This window comes from Halichoerus grypus, chromosome 7, assembly GCF_964656455.1.
Source record: "Halichoerus grypus chromosome 7, mHalGry1.hap1.1, whole genome shotgun sequence".
NCBI lineage: Eukaryota > Metazoa > Chordata > Mammalia > Carnivora > Phocidae > Halichoerus > Halichoerus grypus.
Window position 1 is genome coordinate 144,508,655 of NC_135718.1, and position 20,370 is coordinate 144,529,024.

General features: G+C 41.5%; 1 protein-coding gene across 6 annotated transcripts in view; it reads left to right on the top strand.

The window, feature by feature from the left end:
* MARK1 (microtubule affinity regulating kinase 1) overlaps positions 1-19,991 on the top strand; it is a 115,661-nt gene extending 95,670 nt beyond the window's left edge. Inside the window, exons 14-20 of one of the 6 annotated variants that reach the window (XM_078078381.1) lie at positions 5,519-5,619; positions 6,891-7,055; positions 8,047-8,298; positions 9,424-9,491; positions 9,725-9,802; positions 14,354-14,398; positions 17,877-18,048. In XM_078078381.1, the coding sequence (XP_077934507.1) occupies positions 5,519-5,619; positions 6,891-7,055; positions 8,047-8,298; positions 9,424-9,491; positions 9,725-9,802; positions 14,354-14,398; positions 17,877-17,962 (795 nt within the window). In that variant the 3' untranslated portion in view covers positions 17,963-18,048. The other 5 variants (XM_036097644.2, XM_078078380.1, XM_078078382.1 and 2 more) reach the window with 5 other exon arrangements.
* The last annotated feature ends 379 nt before the right edge of the window (positions 19,992-20,370 follow it).

Consider the following 20,370-nt stretch of genomic DNA (forward strand, 5'->3'; position numbering starts at 1 on the left):
AGGAACAAAATTCAAACTGACCTCAAATTTCTCAACAGTAGCGTGGAGTAAGGGAGATAAGTGGAACAGTATTTTTTAAGTACTAAAAGAAAATCACATTGAACCCAGAATTTTATATCTCGCCTAATTGTCATTTAAATGTGAAGGTATGATAAGCATACTCTTAGGCATAAAATATGTCCAGTCTTGTTACATAGGGACCCATTTGTTACCACTGTATGGTTTGAGGAGCACTGCACTCTTACAGGAAGAGAAATGGATCTGGAGTAGTGCCATAAAATATATGGAGTTGAAAGTGATCAGATAACTTATTCAGGTATGTATATGGTAGCATACACAAAAAAAGAACAATAATGAAAATTCAGAACCAATGTTCTGGACACTATCCAGGAAGTAGGGATGGGGTGGAGGTTAAAGGAAGAAGAGCCCATGCTTTGTTCAGCAGAAGATGGGAGGATCTGGGTAAGTTTAAAAACTCACCAGTGCTAAGCAAACATGAGTTCAGGGACTTAAGGGCTAACAACGTAAGAATAAAAATAGAATTTATAACTTTTAAACCAACAGAAGAAAAAAAATGGATTGAGCCTATGGAAAGTAGGAAAAGAGAAGAGAAGGAAAAAAATACCAGAAGGCCTAACACAACCTTAACTGCAAGTGATTTAAACTCCCGAGCACCCACTGTTTTATGTAGTTCATTGAAACCATTATCTTTTTAAAATATGTGATTTGATTGTCGCCTCCGAGACTCCGAAATGGGTGTGCATACCCATTTTCAGAACTGGTAAGTATAACCCCTTTACCTGCCAACTGATCTGTTTGGAAATGATTTAACTGTCATAGAGTCTAAGACATCATTTGGGAAAGTAATTTTCCTAGGCAGGCCATCATTTTCCTTTATCTAAACATCAGCTAGAGGACAGTTTCTGGAACATGATCACCCTACAAAACAGAAAGAATTTGGTCCCCTATTATCTGCCACTTGCTGTGGCAAGCTGTCCTTCATCTCAGGCTGATCTTATTTTCCAGGGATATACTCAGCTGCCTGTTTCCACACCTGTTTTTATGTGGTGCTCTTGTCTGAAGGTCCCCCCCCAAAATTATGAAAATGTCATTTCTACAGATCATTTCAAGCCCCATCTCCTGAGTCGAGCCTCCTGTGACTGAAGGCTCCAGATCTCATCAGTCTTTCTGATTGTTGTATTACGTCATGTAGCTCTTAGTTGTACGCTGTCTTGTATCATTCACTGTTGCTTCCCCACGTAAACCTTATCTCCCCTTATCTATAATCTCCTCTTGTAGTTGACACGTAGCTTCCTCAGAGTTACTAGTGCTGAGGCACTTACTGGCTATTCCGAGCATATTTATTAATTTAAAGAAGGCATAAAAACTAAGACATTGGTTTAAATTCCAGTTAATCATGCCACACGTATTTATCATCTTTAAGGAAAAAAAAAAAAAAACATAAGCCAGAAGATTCTGGTAGAGAAATTTTGTTCTGAGCCACTTAGTGTTAAATTTATCTTAATTTTCTATATTAATTTTGACAGTGTGAGAAACCAAAATAATATATCTTGTTTATGTTTAATTTTAACAGTCCAGAAGTGTCTCAAGTAGGGCGCTTGGGTGGCTCAGTTGGTTAAGCGACTGCCTTCAGCTCAGGTCATGATCCCGGAATCCTGGGATCGAGTCCCACATCGGGCTCCCAGCTCAGCGGGGAGCCTGCTTCTCCCTCTGACCCTCTTCCCTCTCATGCTGTTTCTGTCTCTCGCTCTCAAATAAATAAAAAAATAAAATCTTTAAATTAAAAAAAAAGTGTTTCAAGTAAAATTAATTGTTTACCCTTTCTCCTCCCTTACCTTCTATTCTCAACTTCCAGTATAATTAGTGTTATCATTTGGGATGAATTACCTTATAGAGTCTCCTTTTTAAAGAAAACATAAATGAATATATATGTACATACAGGGTTTATCTTTTTATAAAAATGAGATCATACTATACCTGTTACATTGTAATTTTTCTAACTTAAAATACTGTTTTGTCCTTTTACATCAGAACTCTTAGATCTACTACAGTCTTAAGACCTGCACATTATTTCATTTGTATTAATAGACACGTGTCATAATTTTTCAACTGTTTGTCGGGGTATTCAGAGTTTTCAGCTTTTCAGAATATTCATTCTTGTACACTTAGGTTATTATTGTATTTCTGTGAAATACATTCTCAGAAGTTTGGTTTCTGGGTGACATGTTTAACCTCAGGTGGCTCATCCCACTCCTCAGTTTGTTGTAGCACATGGTACCCACGCGTGTGTAAGCCTCCATCCTCACTCCCATCCCCCCTCCAGAGCCCCGGTGCTAATGTGTGCTAATGGACGCTCCTGGCTATGTGTGTATCCTTGGAATATGCACATTTAAATTTTTAATAAATACTGCCAGGGTAATTTTAATGGTTAGAATAATTAGAGAGTAATTATATCTCTACAAGCTCATCAACCGCTGGATATTATCGATCTTTAAAAATCTTTGCCTGAGGGGCAAAAAACAAAAAAGTATATCCTTTTGTTTTTAATTTGCATTTCCCAGACTACGGGTGACATTGATGGTGTGGCCTGCAGAGCATAAAATGACAGTCAAATGACATCTCACAGAAAAAGTTTGCTGACCCCAAACTACAAAAGCCAAATAGACAGCTTTAATCCCTTTTCTTTGAGGTAATGTCCAGAAGGAAGGAACTTGAGCATTTATAATCCAGGCTCTGTCATATTATAAAATATTATTTGAAAAAATAAACATTTTACCAGTGACTCCATTATTTGTCTATAAGTGAAGTACAATAGAAAATATGTAGTCCACTCAAATGACATGACATGGCTTTTCACTTTTTTTTTTTAAGTTTTTATTTAAATCCCAGTTAGTTTTCATACAGTGTAGTGTACCGTTAGTTTTGGGTGTACAATAGAGTGATTCAGCACTTCCACGTGACAGCTGGTGCTCATCACAAGTGCCCCCCTTAATCCCCATCACCTATTTAACCCATCCCCCCACCCACCTCCCCTCTGATGGCTTTTTACTTTCTGATGGAAGAATAAACAATACCCTTAAGATGCATAGATAATTTAGTAGGTGATATAGTTTAATAGTGTTTTTAATGTTTATAAAATCAGGAGCTTTTTTAAACCAATAGTAAAAGCTCTTATAAGTATGATTCTCTTGACAGTATGACTTAACGTGAGTCTACCATATGACTTTAGGGTGATATTGACAGTGGGGGGAGTTCTGAGGCTAAGTAGTTAAATAGATACAATGGTTGGTGAAATTTGTTGGTGATCGGAGTCATCTGTTTTATTGTTCTCACCCCACAACATTACAGACTCTAAATGATGGAAGTGTTTCTGTTTGTGAGAGACCTTAGGAGTCTTTCTGTAGTAATATGCAGGAAGAATGAACTTAGTATTTTTCCCTTTAAGAAATTCCCCTCCAGAAATTTTGCATGTAGCAGTTAATGGTAAGCTTTTGGCTAGCCTAGAAACTCAGAAGCCAAATGGTGAGTTTTGAAGATGCAAATATGTTATGCTATTCTTTCATCAAAAAGACAATAAAACTTGTAAATTTGTTTTTCAGTATTATTTATCACATATATAAATAATACAAAATATAAAATTTTGCATCCTGTAAAAAATACTGTCAGTCATCTTTTTTAAGAAAACAAGGGGAAGGAGATACTGCTTTCAGGGAGACTCAGAAAGGCTGAGAATGCTATAATGATTATAATATAAAACATTTTCATAAAAATTATAGTGTAATTATATAAAATGCAAGCACTTTAGTATGAAATAGGCCCAGAGAAGTTGTCTACACAGGCTTGGTTTCTTGGAAAATATAGAAAAATGTGTATATCCACTTTAGGGAAGTTGCCAAGCTGAGAGTTCAGGGGTCTGCAAGGGTGGTTTTAGATCTAGTCCCCAAATCCTAAACAGAGCCTCACTGAAGGTCAATTCTAAAAATTAATTTTATAGATGCATGTCTGTCACATAGGATCAGTGAGACTGTATTTCTGTAACTTTTGCCTGATCGTATCCTCAGTTTCCCTGGGGGGCTGCTCCACCTGAGTATCACTGGCATCCAGGGGACAAGGGAAGGGAGGTGGCGCGTGAGGACGGCAAACCCAGAAGGCATAGTCTTGAAGGAGAAACTGGTCACACCCGTCACACTTTGAGAAGCAAAGTGGTGTTACTGCAAATGGCCAGAAAGAATTGACCAGGAATTTGTTCACGGTTAGATTACTTACATGACAGTTTAGCCAAAACGATGAAATTATCAAAAGTTAAAGGTTCTTTAAGAACTTAATGCAAGCTAGTTTCATAATGGATCTCTCCATAATGAAACCAGCTTCTTTGCCTTCACTTAACGTGGACAGTGTCTTACCTAAAAAATGTTCTTAGTAATCTTCTGCTACCATACCAATTCTCTTCTGCTACCATACTTTTATAGTTTTTAATTTGTGTTTTTTATGTAAATCGTGACAAAATTCCTTCCACCCAGGAACCTGTGCCGTTGAAAAGTTTGAAATCTGCACTTAAACAGTTTTGTTTATATGAGGCTTTTTTGCTCCTCCAAACTTAGTTGAGACATATATCTATTAACTTTCTAGCTCTTATGTTTAAACAAAGTTTAAGTTAGTTATGTATTTTAGAGAACAGTGAAAGCCAGATTAGCCAAAAATAAAGAATTTTTTTTCTATTGGAGTAAGGATTAAACAGAAGAGCATGTATCCCTTTGGAAGTCATTCCTGCATAGTTTAGTACTCGTAACTAGTCCAGACTTTGGCGGGCACAACAGCAGAGGTTACAGATCAGTGGCTGTGTGCGTGATGAGGCGATGCCGTCCCTCGTTGCTTATTCTCTTTGCTCCGGAGCTGCTCAGACTTGGCTTGCCTCCTGGCTAAGACCTGCGATGCGGGGATATCCTGAGGCCCTGCACACCCCTCTGTTGGTGGCCACAGCAGGGCCTGCCTCTGACCCAGGAGACTTCGTCTCCTTAACATTACCATGGGCCCTGGGGGTTCCCTGAGCAGGTGAAGAATGGCAGCCTGCAGGCCTGCAGGGCCACCACCGTCACCACCACAGCTTGCTGGTCTGTGATCACATTTCTTGTGGAGTTGCCTCTCGCTCCTGGTCCCATAGAGCTGCCGGTACCACTCCCCTGCCCTTCTGCCTACGCCAGCTTGCAGAGGAGGGAATAAAAACCCGGCTTTCTCGTTGCTTCCAAACAACGGCTCACTGCGGCTGCAGGACAACAAGCTAAAACTGTCATGAGCTTGTCATGCTTTGCCTGTCACTCCTGCCGTCTAACTGAGAGACGGACATGTGAGATGGAGCTTGTTCGTGTAAGGTCTGATAAATGAAAATTCTACCATGGATTTATTTTTTTTTCAAAGTCCTTTGAGGCTTAAATTCATTTCTTTGACTTTCCACAACTACAGCCGGAATTTTAAGATGGGTTTTTTTTCCTCCTTAAAGAGCAATGTATATCCTGGAGGCAGCATGGCAAGAAGGAACACGTATGTGTGCGAGAGGACCGCAGATCGGTACGTGGCGTTGCAGAATGGCAAAGACAGCAGGTGAGTGTCACCGCGCCACGTGGCGCCCGCTTCCTTGGCGTCGTGCGTTACTGCTCTGGCTAGAACACCTGTAGCCGATGGGTCAAGAGCAAAGGGACTGCTAGAGGGTACAGTTGCAACCAACCGTCCTTACTAGGGCATCTCCCCTTCTGCACCAGAATGGAAGGATGGGAGCATTAACCCGAGAACTGCTGCGTAAGACCTCATAGTAAATATTTCCCTGTAACAAACAAAGCAGATTATACCTTCCTAATCTGACCTTCTTAATTTGAGTCTTATTATATACCTGCTGCTTCCTTTTTATCTTTTACTTTACTTTTTTTAGTTAGCCTTCACTTCTTACCCTTACCCCTCCCATCAAGCCATTATTGTATCCAAACCATGAAGGTTTTGTTTTCCTTCGTCTAAAGAAATGTGGCCGTCTTAACTGATCATTGAGAACCATGGAATTCTCAACATGTTTTATTTTAAATAATGACAAATCATTTTGTTTTTATTATTTAAAAAATTTAGCTGCTTTTCATCGTGAGTTCTAAGGGCTCTTCATCAATATAGTACAAAAGGGCAGGGAGCCTGTTCTCATAAAATTCTGTTCTTAGCTCCATCCCTCGTCATGTCAGTGGACCAGACAGACTGTGCTTAACATTTGTTCCCTCCCAAATAATGGACACGCAAAGTAAGTGTTATTATAAGGCGTACGGAGGTAAATGTATCTTCCTCGGACATAAGATCCTTTAGGCTAGAAAAAGACTTGGGAATTGATTTCTGACTTTATTACTTTTCCTGTACCAACTCCTGATCTGCAGCTCCTTTAACCTATGACAGTTAACCGATTGATTAATAATACAAGCTGGAAGTGTTTTGATGATGTTTCCAGAGACAGTATCTTTGTCGTAATTATGCATTCTTATTGTATAAGGGACAATAAACCACAGCAACACATTACACCAAACTTTGTCTTTTGGAAAGTGAAAAAGGTCTCCGATCGTAAAAGTAATTTCATACCTTCTCAGATTCACATTTATAGAGCAAGCGTGTGCGGGATCTTTTCCATGGAAGGTGGTGGTAAATTCACTCTGTACATTTTTTGGCAAGAATATTGGTTTGTTAGTCACTAATAATGCCACTAATGTTAATTTCTCTTAAGTGTCTCAGTCATGAAAGGTGTAGTCAATTTAGATTTTAAAAATCTATTTCTTAAATTTTAGTAAACTGCAATTTCTCTTCTCTTTTACATTTCTATGGTCTTCTCAACTGTTTTCTGTCGAAAGCCTTACGGAGATGTCCGCAAGTAGCATATCTTCTGCAGGCTCTGCTGTGGCTTCTGCTGTCCCCTCAGCACGACCCCGCCACCAGAAGTCCATGTCCACTTCTGGCCATCCTATTAAAGTTACACTGCCAACCATTAAAGACGGCTCTGAAGCTTACCGGCCCGGGTAACGTGCTGGGTGCATTTCATTTAAGAACATAGCACCATGTAAAAATACATGATAAGCACCATCACATCGAGAGCTTTCTGAGAAGATTCAGTGTCTGTAGCAGAGGGAAAAGTTGAATTGTAACATAAACACACCACACCCTGTTTTCAAAAATGTTGCCTATGATTTAAATCATTTTCTAAAGGAATTTTCTGTAAGGATTTTGTTTTAAATCCATCCATAAAGGATTGCTGCCCAATTTGTCATTCAGGTAAATTGAATTTTTTATGGTGTAAAAACAAAAGTACATGAGACTGGGAATGGAGACCTTTGGGTAACCCTGGCTACTGCCAGTTACTTTTTTTTTTTTTTTTTTTTTTTAATGAAATTGGCCTTTTCGTTTCTCTATCAGGGAAACAGATGATCTTGAAGAACCCTTTTAGGTTTACAGTGATATGCCCATTTTTCCAGTATTTGTCTATGTTAGGATTTCTCAAATTCAGAAGCATCTTTAGTGAAAGGTTTATTACTCACATCAGTGGTGTCGCGGAGTATCATGCTGTCCCTGAGGCCTGCGTTGTAAATACGCGGTGGTTCCATTCAGGTGCTTTTTGATGAGTAACAACATTCATGTTCCACGTTGCTGAATGGCTTAAAGTAAGAGAATAGTAAAAAATATATGTGTAGCACCCCCAATTTGGCATTCCTGATTCCGAAGAGTGTTTGTATCCCTGTTTCAATAACTTCTTACTCTTTAATAACTGTATTTCTGTAAAAGGCATTTAGTTCCGAACTGAAATGCTAATATCCCTCTCCATACAGTGATCCCCTAAATAACAGTTACCCGCATGCATCTCTAATGGGAGCAGGTAAAATAGGGCCTAGGAAAGGTAGCCATGGCATTTGGTGGTTTTTATTTTTTGTTTTGTCTTGCTCTGGTAGTTTTTAGAATGAGTGGAAGCTTTCTCTGTCATTCTTCTCAATAATGTTTCTTGATTTGTCCCAACAGCGCAGCGCAGAGGGCGCCTGCTGCCTCCCCATCTGCTCACAGTATTAGCGCCTCCACTCCGGACCGCACCCGCTTCCCCCGGGGCAGCTCCAGCCGCAGCACCTTCCACGGCGAGCAGCTCCGGGAGCGCCGCAGCGCCGCTTACAACGGGCCGCCCGCCTCTCCTTCCCACGAAGCGGGCGCGTTCGCACACGCCAGGAGGGGAACGTCAACCGGTATAATAAGCAAAATAACATCCAAATTCGTTCGCAGGTCAGTACCAATGAGCCGTGGTGTTTTGTTTCCTCTAGGAATTACGAAGGAGACTTGGTGTTTTTTCTTTCACCTTTGGGGTGATTTTCCAAAATGGTTTCAAGGCATTTTACAGAAGTTTGAAGAAGAAAATCAAGGAAGACAAAGTATTTTTCCCTAAGAGAGAGAAAAAAATGGGCAAGATAAGAATTGTTAAATTCTGTAAAATAGAGTGGAAAGAGGAAAACTTGACATAAAAAATGTGTGTTTTAACAAACAGATTATCCCCTACCCAAAAGCCTTGATTTTTAAAAAAAGGAAATAGTGACTTTCCATTTATCCTTGAAATAATATTTTTTTAGGAATACTTCTAAACTGTTCACTAATAATATATAGTTTACCCTTTTTTTTTCCTTTCTCGTGAAAAGCCTCTGTATTGGAATCACATAGATTACTTATGTAATTTAACATCATAGAAGCTTAACATCAAAACACAGCAAACACAAAATGAATACAAGTATAGTTAACTTCTAATCAAATAGAATTGTGCTCTTTTCTCAAAAGTAAGCTTAAACATTGATGATAGAAGTTGCTGAACACAACGCAGGTAGATATCCATTTGATCTATTATCAGGTCCTCCTAAAAGCCTGCAAAATCCTCTACGTGCAAAGCCCTGTGCTAGGTGCCAAGCAGGACGCAAAGATGAATAAGACCGCATCTGTGCACTCCAGACCGTCAAGTCCTGAAAGGGGCACACGTGTACGCAGCCGACCGTGGTAGAAAGCACAATGCGTGCTGCAGAGACAGCATGCGGGGGAGGCCAGAGGAAGGCACAGCTGTCCACGGGGTGGGGGGAGCGGCTAAAGCTCCATAGCATAGAGTTGTTTGAGCAGGTAAGAAATTATAAGGAGGAAATTATTACACATGCTTTAAAAAATATTAATTAAATAATTGCCCAGCTTATTAGTGTTCCTAGGATTTCAAAGAGTGGATGCAGAAAAGAGAAGAAGCAGCTCTAGTCTCTTGCCTTTTCTTGGAGCTATTCATGGACCAGTTTACCCAGGATCACCCAGAATTTAAAACTTTACTCAAGTGCAACATCAGTTTCTAACCCTATCAACCGTGATGTTGTACCATTTGGGCAGCGACCATGCAGCATATGGCACCTGGAGAGAGAAAGAGCCGGAAGCTCACAGCAGAGTCCCCATGACAGGTAGTGCTCTCTGACCATCTGCAGGGTCCTGGTTAGATCAGCAGTAGTTTTTGCTGGGTGGAATTTGGCTGACTATTCAAAGCCCTTTTGATAGGCCAGGATTAATTAATCATGGTGAAGCCAGGATTAATTTTGAAGTGAAGGAAAATGGTTTTGAGTTTAAAAGCTTGATTACTAATTGTACATTAAGCAGCATATAACATATTTCTCTTTACTTTGCAATGAAAATGTAGATTCTAGAGGGAGCATAGTCAAGAGCCCTGGACAAGAGGTCAGGACAGAATGTCAGAGGAGAACGTGGCGTGGAGAAGGTCTGTTGGGAGCCTGGGATGGAGGATGGCCATAGGGCCATGTAACAAATCTGTGAGGACCCACTGCTTGCTGGGCGCTGTCCTGGTGCCGTCGATCCGGCCGTGAGGGAGACGGATGGAGCCCCCTTCCTAGGAGCATGTCCTGCGCAGCACGGCACACCGTTGAAACATTTTGCTCACTTGGCTTTTGGTCTTCCTCCTACCTCTCAAACTAACAGTTCCATCTCAGGCCATTTTGCTGGTTCTTTTCAGGTTCCCTTCCCCCCCCAACTCCCACCCCTAAGTGTCAGACTGCCCCAGGGCTTGAGCTTTGGCTCGAACTTTCTCTTCTCTGGCTGTCCTCACTCTCTTGCTGATCTCATTCAGACCGATGACCTTACATTCATCTTACTTTAACAACTCCCAGACGTATGTCTTTAGCCCAGATCTTGCCTCTGAACTAGAGACTCACACAGCCAGTTGTCTACTCAGCCTCTCCACGCGGCTGTGTCGTAGACTTCCGGACAGACCGTGTCCAAAATCCAGCTCCCCACTGCCCCCCCCAAGACACCAGTCCTCCCTCATTGTTCACCGCATTAGGTAATGGCGACACCTTCCTTCTAGTTCTCAGACCACAAGCCAGGCCTGCTGGCCTGTGGCATTGGTTCTGCCTTCCCAGCATCTCCCGGACGTAGCTTCTTCTGTCACCCCCACCGCAGCCTCTGTCACCAAACCCACTGCTCGTCTTCCACCTGCTAACGGGTCTCCTCACTTCTGCCCTTGTCCTCTTCTGTGCTCGGCAGTGTCTGTCCGTGCTTGAAAGCCTTCTGCTTGCTTTTATCCCGCTCAGGATACAATTCGAAGCCTGCACAATGGCCTCTGCGGCCCCACGTGGTTTGGCCGCACATTTCTGCTCTGACCTCATCTTCTCCCCCTGCCCCTCGCCGGTCGCACGCGGGCCACACGGGGCAGCTGAGTGTCCTCGCGCACACTGGGCCTGCCGTGCAGGGCTTTGTGTTTGCAGTTCCTTCCCCCACTCCCGCACGACTGACTTCTTCTGCACCTCCTTTGTGTCTTTGTGGGAGTGTCCCTTCCTCCGTCCCCTGTGTGAGATCACAGCCTCTCCAGCACGCCCTCTCCCTGCTTTGTTTTTCTCCATAGCACCTAACACTCCCTGAAAGAACCGCCCCCCCCCCGCTTTACCTGTTGGTTCTCTGCTAAATCTTCTGCTGAATATTGAGTGTCTGCAATGACACGTATGACATTCAGACATTTATGGAATGAATGGTTGAATAGTGCAGAAGACAGATTTTAAAAGCAAACACATAAGGTTATAATAAATCCTGGTAAGTGCTCTGAAGGGAGCAGGCCCTGAGATAGAAAGTACTCTGGGGGTTAAGGGAGTTCTGAGCTGGCCGCTGAGGGGAGCCAACATGAACATTTCTAAAGTTCCACGATGCCTTTATTAACTTCTGAACAATGTCATTTCATAGAGAGTTTTGGGGGCAGAAGAAGGCAGGGAGGAGCTTGCCATCCTTTGTCAGCAATTTGGTAGGATTTTTTTAATGTCTTTTAATTTTTAACATAATTCTGGGTTTGGTTAGAGAAGAGAAACAATTCGCAGTTCTCCTCTGAGGTCACCTGTCACCACGTGGACAGCTTTGGCTTTACAGGTGTGTGTGCTCACTGCCACGCACACAGTCTTCCCTTACGTAGCATCGTGTGGCTGGGGAGGGGGTTGTGTAGGATACCACAAACGCCCCAATGCAGGAAGACAAGCAAAGCGCTGGTTTCCGTACCAGGAATGAACCTGCTAAGTTCTTAGCAGCCGACAGACGGGAAGTGCAGGGGGTCTTCCTGTATGTTCGGCATATTGAACTTTCGGGAGGGTTGGAGGCTTGGAGAGAACTGGGAGAATTTCTTGATGTTCAAGAGCTATTCCAGCCTTATTATTTATTCTTCTCACCTCAGTTCCCAGATTGTCCATCCTTCCCACTGGTCTCTTCTTAAGCCCATCCTGGGTTCAAGCCCTGCCTTTCTGTCTGTTCCCTTTGCCTTCCTCACTGCACTGTGCCTCACACCTGAAGAAATGGAACCCCCACACTGGCACCCAGGATGCTCTGGGGCAGGTGCCCCAACAGCCCATCAACTTCAGAACCAACTGAGTTGATGTGCCACTAAATGCTTAAAAAGAGGAAAAGATAGGATGTTATAGGGAAAAAAGTAAAAGAATTTGGGTTGTTAAACTTTAAGAAGGGAAGGATAAAGAATAATTTGGAGTTAATCATTCATGTACTGGAAAACCATTATTACAAAGAGGAAGCCAGTTAGTAAGTTCTCCTTGGCCAGTAGAAAGGCTGTATGCTGAAATGACACGTGAGAGAGTTGTTTTCTGGTCTTAGGAAAGAACTTTCCAATTAGGAAAGTGATTTACGCTAGAGTTCTCTATCAAGGGAGGGTGTAGACATACTATTTCAAAAGTCTTTAAAAAAAATAAAAGCCTTTTAAATAGCATGGAGAACCATTTGCTTTGGATGGTTCTATAGAACTACCGTATCAACTGGAGATTGTCTCAGACCTTAGGATTTTTTAAACATAGCTCGCTCTTTTTAGGGGATAACCAGATTAGTTCACTTCAGTATATATTGCTGTGCATAAGATATGTGGCCGTTTTTTGTTTTGTTTTACAAGATTTTATTTATTTGACAGACAGAGAGAGACACAGCAAGAGAGGGAACACAAGCAGGGGGAGTGGGAGAGGGAGAAGCAGGCCTCCCGCGGAGCAGGGAGCCCGATGCGGGGCTCGATCCCAGGACCCTGGGATCATGACCAGAGCTGAAAGCAGACGCTTAACGACTGAGCCACCCAGGCGCCCCATGGTTTTGATTTTTAAGTGTTGAGTGTTGGGGAGCCCTGCCAGCCTGCATGTGCTGTGACAGCCAGCGGGCTCTCTCTCCCCAGCTGCCTCCCTCTGTGGCTGCTGGACTATTTGAAACCAGTGGCAGGCAGCAGACGTTCTTCAAGTCGCTGCTTCTGTGGGCGTCCGGGAGGGCAGGAACGGGGCGTGGGAACGACGTGGCGAGTCAGTGGCTATTTCAACAGCGAGAGCAGAAGTAGAGCTTAGGGAGCGTTTAGTTCCTAATGCTTAAAGGGTCTGCTAACAGCAACTTAGACGGCAAAACAGAAATGGGACAGAGAAGCCCTGGGAGACGCACGCCCCTTTCTGTTGAAGCAGCAGCCTTACCGGCCTTCCTTCCCACGGACGGGCTGCTCTCCGGGACATCGGCAGAGCCGCACAGGCCTCACGGTGTACGTGTCCGTGTCTTATTTATGGCCGCGTGCTGTCATAAAGATAGGTTCGTGTAGGTAACACTGAATTACTACACTTGCCCATGAAAATGCCATTTAAGAATTAAGAAACCCCCATTTGAATGTGAGAATACATATTATTTGTCCTTTTTGATTCAGAGAGGAAAAGGGTTTTTACACAACATGTTTGTCCCGAAAGGCCTCTAGTTAAAGACCCTAAGATGCAGAAGGCATTCATATTTCTAACCTCCAGTCAAGTTGTAGAGCTCAGTGTATGGATGTGTTCCATTAATTTGGGGAATGAGGAGAGTGGCCCTGATTTTATTCCCATTGCATTCACTTTACATAAATAACATGAATGTTTCTGGAATGGTTAGAACATTAAGAAAACATTAACTTCAGCGTTTGAGTTGGTTATTTTTTCCCAGCGATTTAATAGTATTTTGCTCTCACATGCCATTTCTTAATACATTTAAACTGGTTTATAACTTGATGCTCTATGTCAATATTTAATTACATTTGAAAAATGACGAAGTAGTTAAGATTTTGGTAGACTTAAAAAATATTAATGACGTTCAACAGAAGGACAATTAGTAGAGTTTTCCTGGTTTTATTTCACAGGTGGATGTCCAGGTAAGATCAATGTTTCTGCTTAAGATTGATTTCATGTTTTTAGACTCACCTGCTTGGATAGCTTGTTGGTGTGCTGTAACATTTTATCATGTGCATGAATCGTTAGTGTTACATCTGAAGTTAATTGCTTATTTAAAAATTGGTTTTTAGAAAAATTATTTTTAGAAACACTTGTATATGTTGAACTTTATTTCTAACGACAAGGTTAACTTATGTATTTTCTAAATTGAGCGACTACTAGAATTACATTTAATAACAAATACGAAGTTGGATCTTGCTGCTGAAAATTATTAAATAGTTTTAACTGTAGATTGAACTAAACTCAATCAAAAGATAAATTCTGACTTTGAAATTATGACTGGGAATTGGAAGATCCTGTTTTAAAAAAAAAAATCCTAAACCGTCAACCTAGCATCTCCTCTCTGACAAGACCCAGTAGACGCTCAATAAAATGACAGTTAAGCTGGTTACAATGAAAACGTGCAAAGCAGTGTCAGACTGACTAGTAACAGAAAAGTGTCGTGTTAGAAGTTTGCTTAACACGTTAACTTTAACATCATTTTAGATGTAGGTTTTCTTGGTATACTTTTCACTCTTATCATTAAATCTCAACCTCCACTTTGTTTTGAGGGATCCAAGTGAAGGCGAAGCGAGTGGCCGCACAGACCCCTCAAGGTGAGGAGCCACTATGAACACTTCGCCACTAGGGCCCCCGTGTGTGCAAACGTGCCCTCCAAAGACGTGCAGGACCTAATAAATCTGAATAGAGCTAAAAACTAGACAGTATGTGTATTTTACGTTTTTATATCGGGATGGGTTTTCTTAATGTTGCCGAGCGCTTAATGAAGTGTGAGTTAATTAACTTGAAGTTTGTGTTTTCTAAACATTATTTTGACTGGTATGCTTCGTAGAGAAGCAGCCTTCCTGTCCTATAAAATACGTCCTAGCAGAAGAATTAATGGATTAAAATGTACTGATCCTTTTCTCACTAAAAGGATGTAACTGGAATTAGGTAACACTGAACATGGAGGTGACCAAATATGTAGGAAGGTTTGATATTAGGAATATATTTTGGGTGAGTGTTCAGTGGTGGACGACATTTTAAGACTCTCGCCCTGCCTTACTTGATGGTTCTTGGCATGCAGTGGTGGTTGTGTATTCTTCCTGACGGCGGATCTCCAACACAAGCCCAGTCAGAATCAGGTGGGCCCCCCCCCCAGGGTTCGTGGTTGGGGTGGGGGTGGCTGCGTGAGGTGCTGATGCTGCTGGTCAGGGGACCACATCAGTGACATGTTAGTGCTTGTGTTCATGTTAACAAACGGGAAGTTGAAGAAAGGAAGGCATTACATTATTTGGAATGTATACCAGCATGAAAAGATCCCGTATGAATCACAGAACCTGGGCAAGCAGCTCCTCAGTAGGACAGATGCTCCAGCTTCATTCAGGAACGATTTTTGACCCGCTGAGCACAAGCCCCAATTTAATTTCTACCTCTTAAAATTAATTAAAATATAAAACATAATGAGCTTTGCAAAAACTTTATTAAGCATTCCTGGGTAATCTATTTTGCAAACTGTGCTATATTTGTTTGGTCACAATAGTTGAAATGTTTCTCTATTGAGTTAGGTGCCCGAGTCCCCATGGTAGGCAGCCAGCGGGGGAGGCAGGACAAATATTTGTAACTTCCCTTCTGCCTGTCAAATAAACATGAAGGACATTTGTTTTTAGCCCCTCCCTCACTCAGTCGTCACTTTGGAGCCTCTTGGGTCTCATGCTGCCTTCCCACTAAATCTCCCTCTGAGACACGTGGTAATAGTACACTGAGTGCTGCAGGTGGGCCACCTGTCTCTGCTCGGCCCTTTCACGGGCCTGTGTGGCCCTTTCTTATGTTGTTGTTGGGTTTTGTTTTCTTTCTTTTTTTTCTTTTTGCTTTTCAACAAACTTATTGAATGCCTCCTGCCTGTAACTAGGGGGTCATTCAGTTCTCACAACAGCCAGGTGGAAAGTGTCCATTCTACAACTGAAGAACAGTAAGGAGCAGGAGGTCCTGTCATGTCAGGGGCGTGACTGGGGCTCTCGAGCCGGACCCCAGCGTTTGAGCCGTGTCCTGCCACTGGCCTCGCTGTGTGACCTTAGGGAGTTGCTCTAGCTCCGGAGTCGTTAGGGTAAATGAGTAAATAATGCATGTTAGCTGCTGGGAACGGTTCCTGGCACCTAGTCAGTGCCCAGTAAATGTTCGCTGTTACCATTAGTATTAACATTTTCAGGAGCTTTCTACAGTTAACGTCACCCGTGGTGATGCCTTTGAGGTACATGTAGAAAAACATCTTGTATGTGCCTGTCGTCTCAAGGTCACCCGGTGACCTTGGTGGAATGGAAGAAAAACTGATTCCTGGTTTTTGCTTTTCAGCTCATTAGCTCTATGACCTTAGAAAAAGTAAAGCCATCAGTTCTGTTTTTAAAATGAGGGTTCAATCACGTGTTCTCTTGGGTCCCTTCCAGCCCTGGCATGCCGATTCCATACCCGGGGTTGTACGTGTGGTTCTGATAAACGACTCTCATGAGGTCTGCATGCCCAAGGAGGCCTGTGATGCAGTGGCTTAGCGTCCGTGAGCAAAAAGAAAATGATAGAGAAGACAGTGAAATAAACACTGTCTTAGAAATTTATTTTCTCTACTTCTTCCTTTCCTAATTTTCTCAAACTTGCATAGTTTGCAGAGCTTTGGGCTCAGGTACCTAGGAATAAGGAGGAAAATGTATATATAAATGTATACATAAAAATTCATATATACAAATATATGTGCAAATATGTATTATATGATAATATTGACATAAAGTGTATATATGAATACATATATACATATAAACAAAATGTTTATATCATAGGTTATAGACTCCTTTCAAAGTATATCATTTTTTTTTAAATCACATATAAGTGAGCTAGATTCACAAGTTAAAATTGCAACATCTCTATCTGGAAAATTGCTCCACCAATTTAATTACAGGGTCTTCTGAATCATAAATAACCTATTTTACCTTTCTGTGATTATTTGAAATAGGTTTTCTGGTTCTATATTATTTATGGGAGACTTACAATAAGGACGGTTCAGTAAGGTTGATTCGCTTAACAAACATGTGTCCGTCAGCTCCCGTGTGCCCAGCACAGTTCTAGAGTCCTGAGATAGACCAGTGAGCAAAACAGACAAAACCCTTTGGTCTCCTAGAATTTACAGTCTAGTGGTAGAGTCAGACAGTACGTAATAACCGTAATACATAAATGAATTAAGTGGTATCTTAGGGAAAAAATACTATATTAGAACGTAGCAAGTGCCGTAGAGGAAGCACTAGAGCAGAGTTGGGGGGTGCTGGGGGGCCCGAGGGTGGTCAGGCTAGACCGCAGGCAGAAAGTGAGCAGAGATCTGAAGGAAGTAAGGGCGTGAGCCGTGCAGCTCCCTGAGGGGAAAGCCTGAAAGCAACACAGCCCTCAGCGCGGAGGCCAGTGTGTCTTGAGAGGAGGAAGCAGGGAGGAAGATAGTACGAGATGAGGGGCTGGAGGTAGGAGTGGGGGTATGGGTCACGTGGAGCCTGGCAGACTACGTTAAGGATGTCTTTAGCAAAATGATGAAACCCCGAGAGGGCCTGACGTCTACACTTCCACGTGTGCTACGACCTGATGCCTTTACCTCGCGATGCAGCATCCTTTGTCAGCATGATCAGGTGTAAATAATCCCCCTGTAGCCATTCCTGCTAGCCTTGCCCCCAGTCCTTTCGCTACCCAAAAAAGGTAGGGAAAAAAAGGGAAATTTATATTTTTTAAAATGTGTATTTATAAGTAGAATGCTAGCGGTTTCTGTTTGTGTAAATGTACAGGAAATGGAGAATCTGCTTTTGCAGGGAACTGACAAAGTGTTAAGTTCTTCACTTTCAGCTGTAAACTTGTTTCCCACAAACAAAGCCAAGGCAGATGGTGTCCCGGGGTCTGTTTTGGGGACAGCAAGGTGACACAAATGTTTGTAATTACCTGAAGGTAGTCTGTAAATTGGGTAGTTTCATTAGACACTGAGCGATGACCACTTAGATTTCATGTGTGCTTTGACTTGTTTGCTGAATGGAATTTTTGTTTCCATTCTCTCCCTTTGCCCTCCCCTTCTAGAAGTACGTCAGGGGAACCAAAAGAAAGAGACAAGGAAGAGGGTAAAGATTCTAAGCCACGTTCTTTGCGGTTCACGTGGAGTATGAAGACCACTAGTTCAATGGACCCCAATGACATGATGAGAGAAATCCGGAAAGTGTTAGATGCAAACAACTGTGATTATGAACAAAAAGAGAGGTTTTTGCTTTTCTGTGTCCACGGAGATGCTAGACAGGACAGCCTCGTGCAGTGGGAGATGGAGGTCTGCAAGTTGCCGCGGCTGTCACTGAACGGGGTCCGCTTCAAGCGAATATCTGGGACATCTATTGCCTTTAAGAGCATTGCATCTAAAATAGCGAATGAGCTTAAGCTGTAAAGAAACTCAAATTTACAGGATCAGGGAAGATACATTCACATATGAGGTACAGTTTTGAATGTATTGGTAATGCCTAAGGCGATTGGCCTGTGAGTCTCCCCCCATGTAGAATTCGCCCTTCATGCAATAAGGACATACATAGTTAGGGACTGGACAACTCAAGTCCGTGTGAAGTATACTAAATATCTGTAGCTAAAAAAGTAGGTTTCACATGTACAGGTAAGTATATTGTGTATTTCTGTTCATTTTCTGTTCATAGAGTTGTATAATAAAACAGATGATTGCTTAAAGAACTTGTATAGTTGTCTAGATTTCTGCACATAAATGTATGTTTGACACTTTCAGTTGGAGATGTTCTTCCCTGTTATTTACATTCTGGTGGGTTTTTTAAATTCTTACCTCCATCATGCAATTTTGAAAATTGTGTCCAGAATTAAAAGTGCACAGAAATAGTCTTTAAAGTTGTAGCATGGACTTCTAAAAATTATTTTTAAATCCTATTTAAATTTAAACCAGGAGCTGATAAATAGATCAGCTTTACTGTACACAGAATTATTCCTGCTTACCTATGCTCTTCTCCTTGTTCTCAGACAAGGTGTAGTTGAGAAAATACAAAATGTTTACAGTGTTGGCACTTAGAGTTTTTAAAATGAACTACATGAAAATATTAATAGCTTCGCCTTGAGCTAAGAAGTACTGGGGAAAAAGTTAAACCCGTATCAAATTTCCTTTAAACTTTAAAGTGTTTTCTGGCCCACTGCTAAATGTAGCAGCAAAATTAAAAAGAATCAATACTCCATCTGGCTATTATAAGTGTAGACTGTCACTTAGGTTTGCTGCCTTCTGAATACCGCAGTGTAATTGCGGAGATAGAATATCGGGACTGTCTCATAGCACAAACTCATCTTTACAGTGTTGATCAATGCATCAGTTAAGAAATAATGCCACCTCAGGAACTAACTGGCATTGGGAACATTTACCTATTCTCCTCCCATCCTTTTCACCTGCCCCCGACACAGTAATATCTGTAAGGACTTAGGAGACTTTTGAGCAAAACCTACTATTTATAACAGTGTATTATTGATTTACGCTTACGTGGTTGTTGAGTTTGTTCCCATGTAACATGTTTGTTTTTAATATTTTGCCAGATTTCTTGTATTTATTCCACATCGTTATGCCTATAATGTGCAGCTTTGTAATTGGGCATTTGCCTCCTTTTCTTTCATAATTAGTGATATATGCGATGTAAAACCACTAGGAAAGGTACATTTTAATACTTGTTATTTTTTACTGAATTAGCCTTGGAGGTTGACTGTGCAATGTTATTTAATGTTGTAATTACTGTAATATCAACATATGGGCCCCATCTGCACACTCCTGAGAAATGGAAAAGTGTATTCAAATTTTATCAGTTCAAAGGAGAATAAAGCTGTGATAAATACTGTAATTCTAACCTACATCAGAAAGCTCTACGTGTAGGTGATGTGCCATTCCGTAATGGCATCCAGACTAGGGTGAATTTTACATTCTGTACTGTACTGTGACGTAGCTTTCCTCTGTAACAGTTCTGTTCTAAAATGAAGTGTATTTTTGCCTTAGCAAAGGATGGTGTTTGGAAAAAAAAAAAAAACTGTGTAGCCCCTTTTTAACCTAGTGTTCATTCAGAAAAATTGATGCAAATCTTTATTCACTTTCACTGGTGCACACTGAAATTTTACTTGAACAGTTCTCATAATAAAGCACTTGTCTTCTGCTCTTTATCAGAATGTGAATTACCTGTTTTTTAGCACAAAAGTATTTTGTATGGGGAGTTTATTTCATGTGTTCTAAATTTAGTTGGCAGGGGGTGAAGCTATGTAGGTTTTCAAAATGTCGTCATGATAAGAAAAATTGATCTTTTTATGGGAATTCCTAGCATCAAAACACTTTAAAAAAAAAATTGCCATCGTGCCTTTTCCAATGTAGAAACTGATGGTTTGGTTTTTTTGGTTTTTGGGGTTTTTTTACATTTTCTCACTCTGGTTAACTCTTACATGTTTGTGGCAAGGAATTTTACCTCAATATATTTTATAAACTAAAAATGAAATCTTGATATTCACTTCAGATTTTCCCATTTTATATGACAACATAACTATTTTT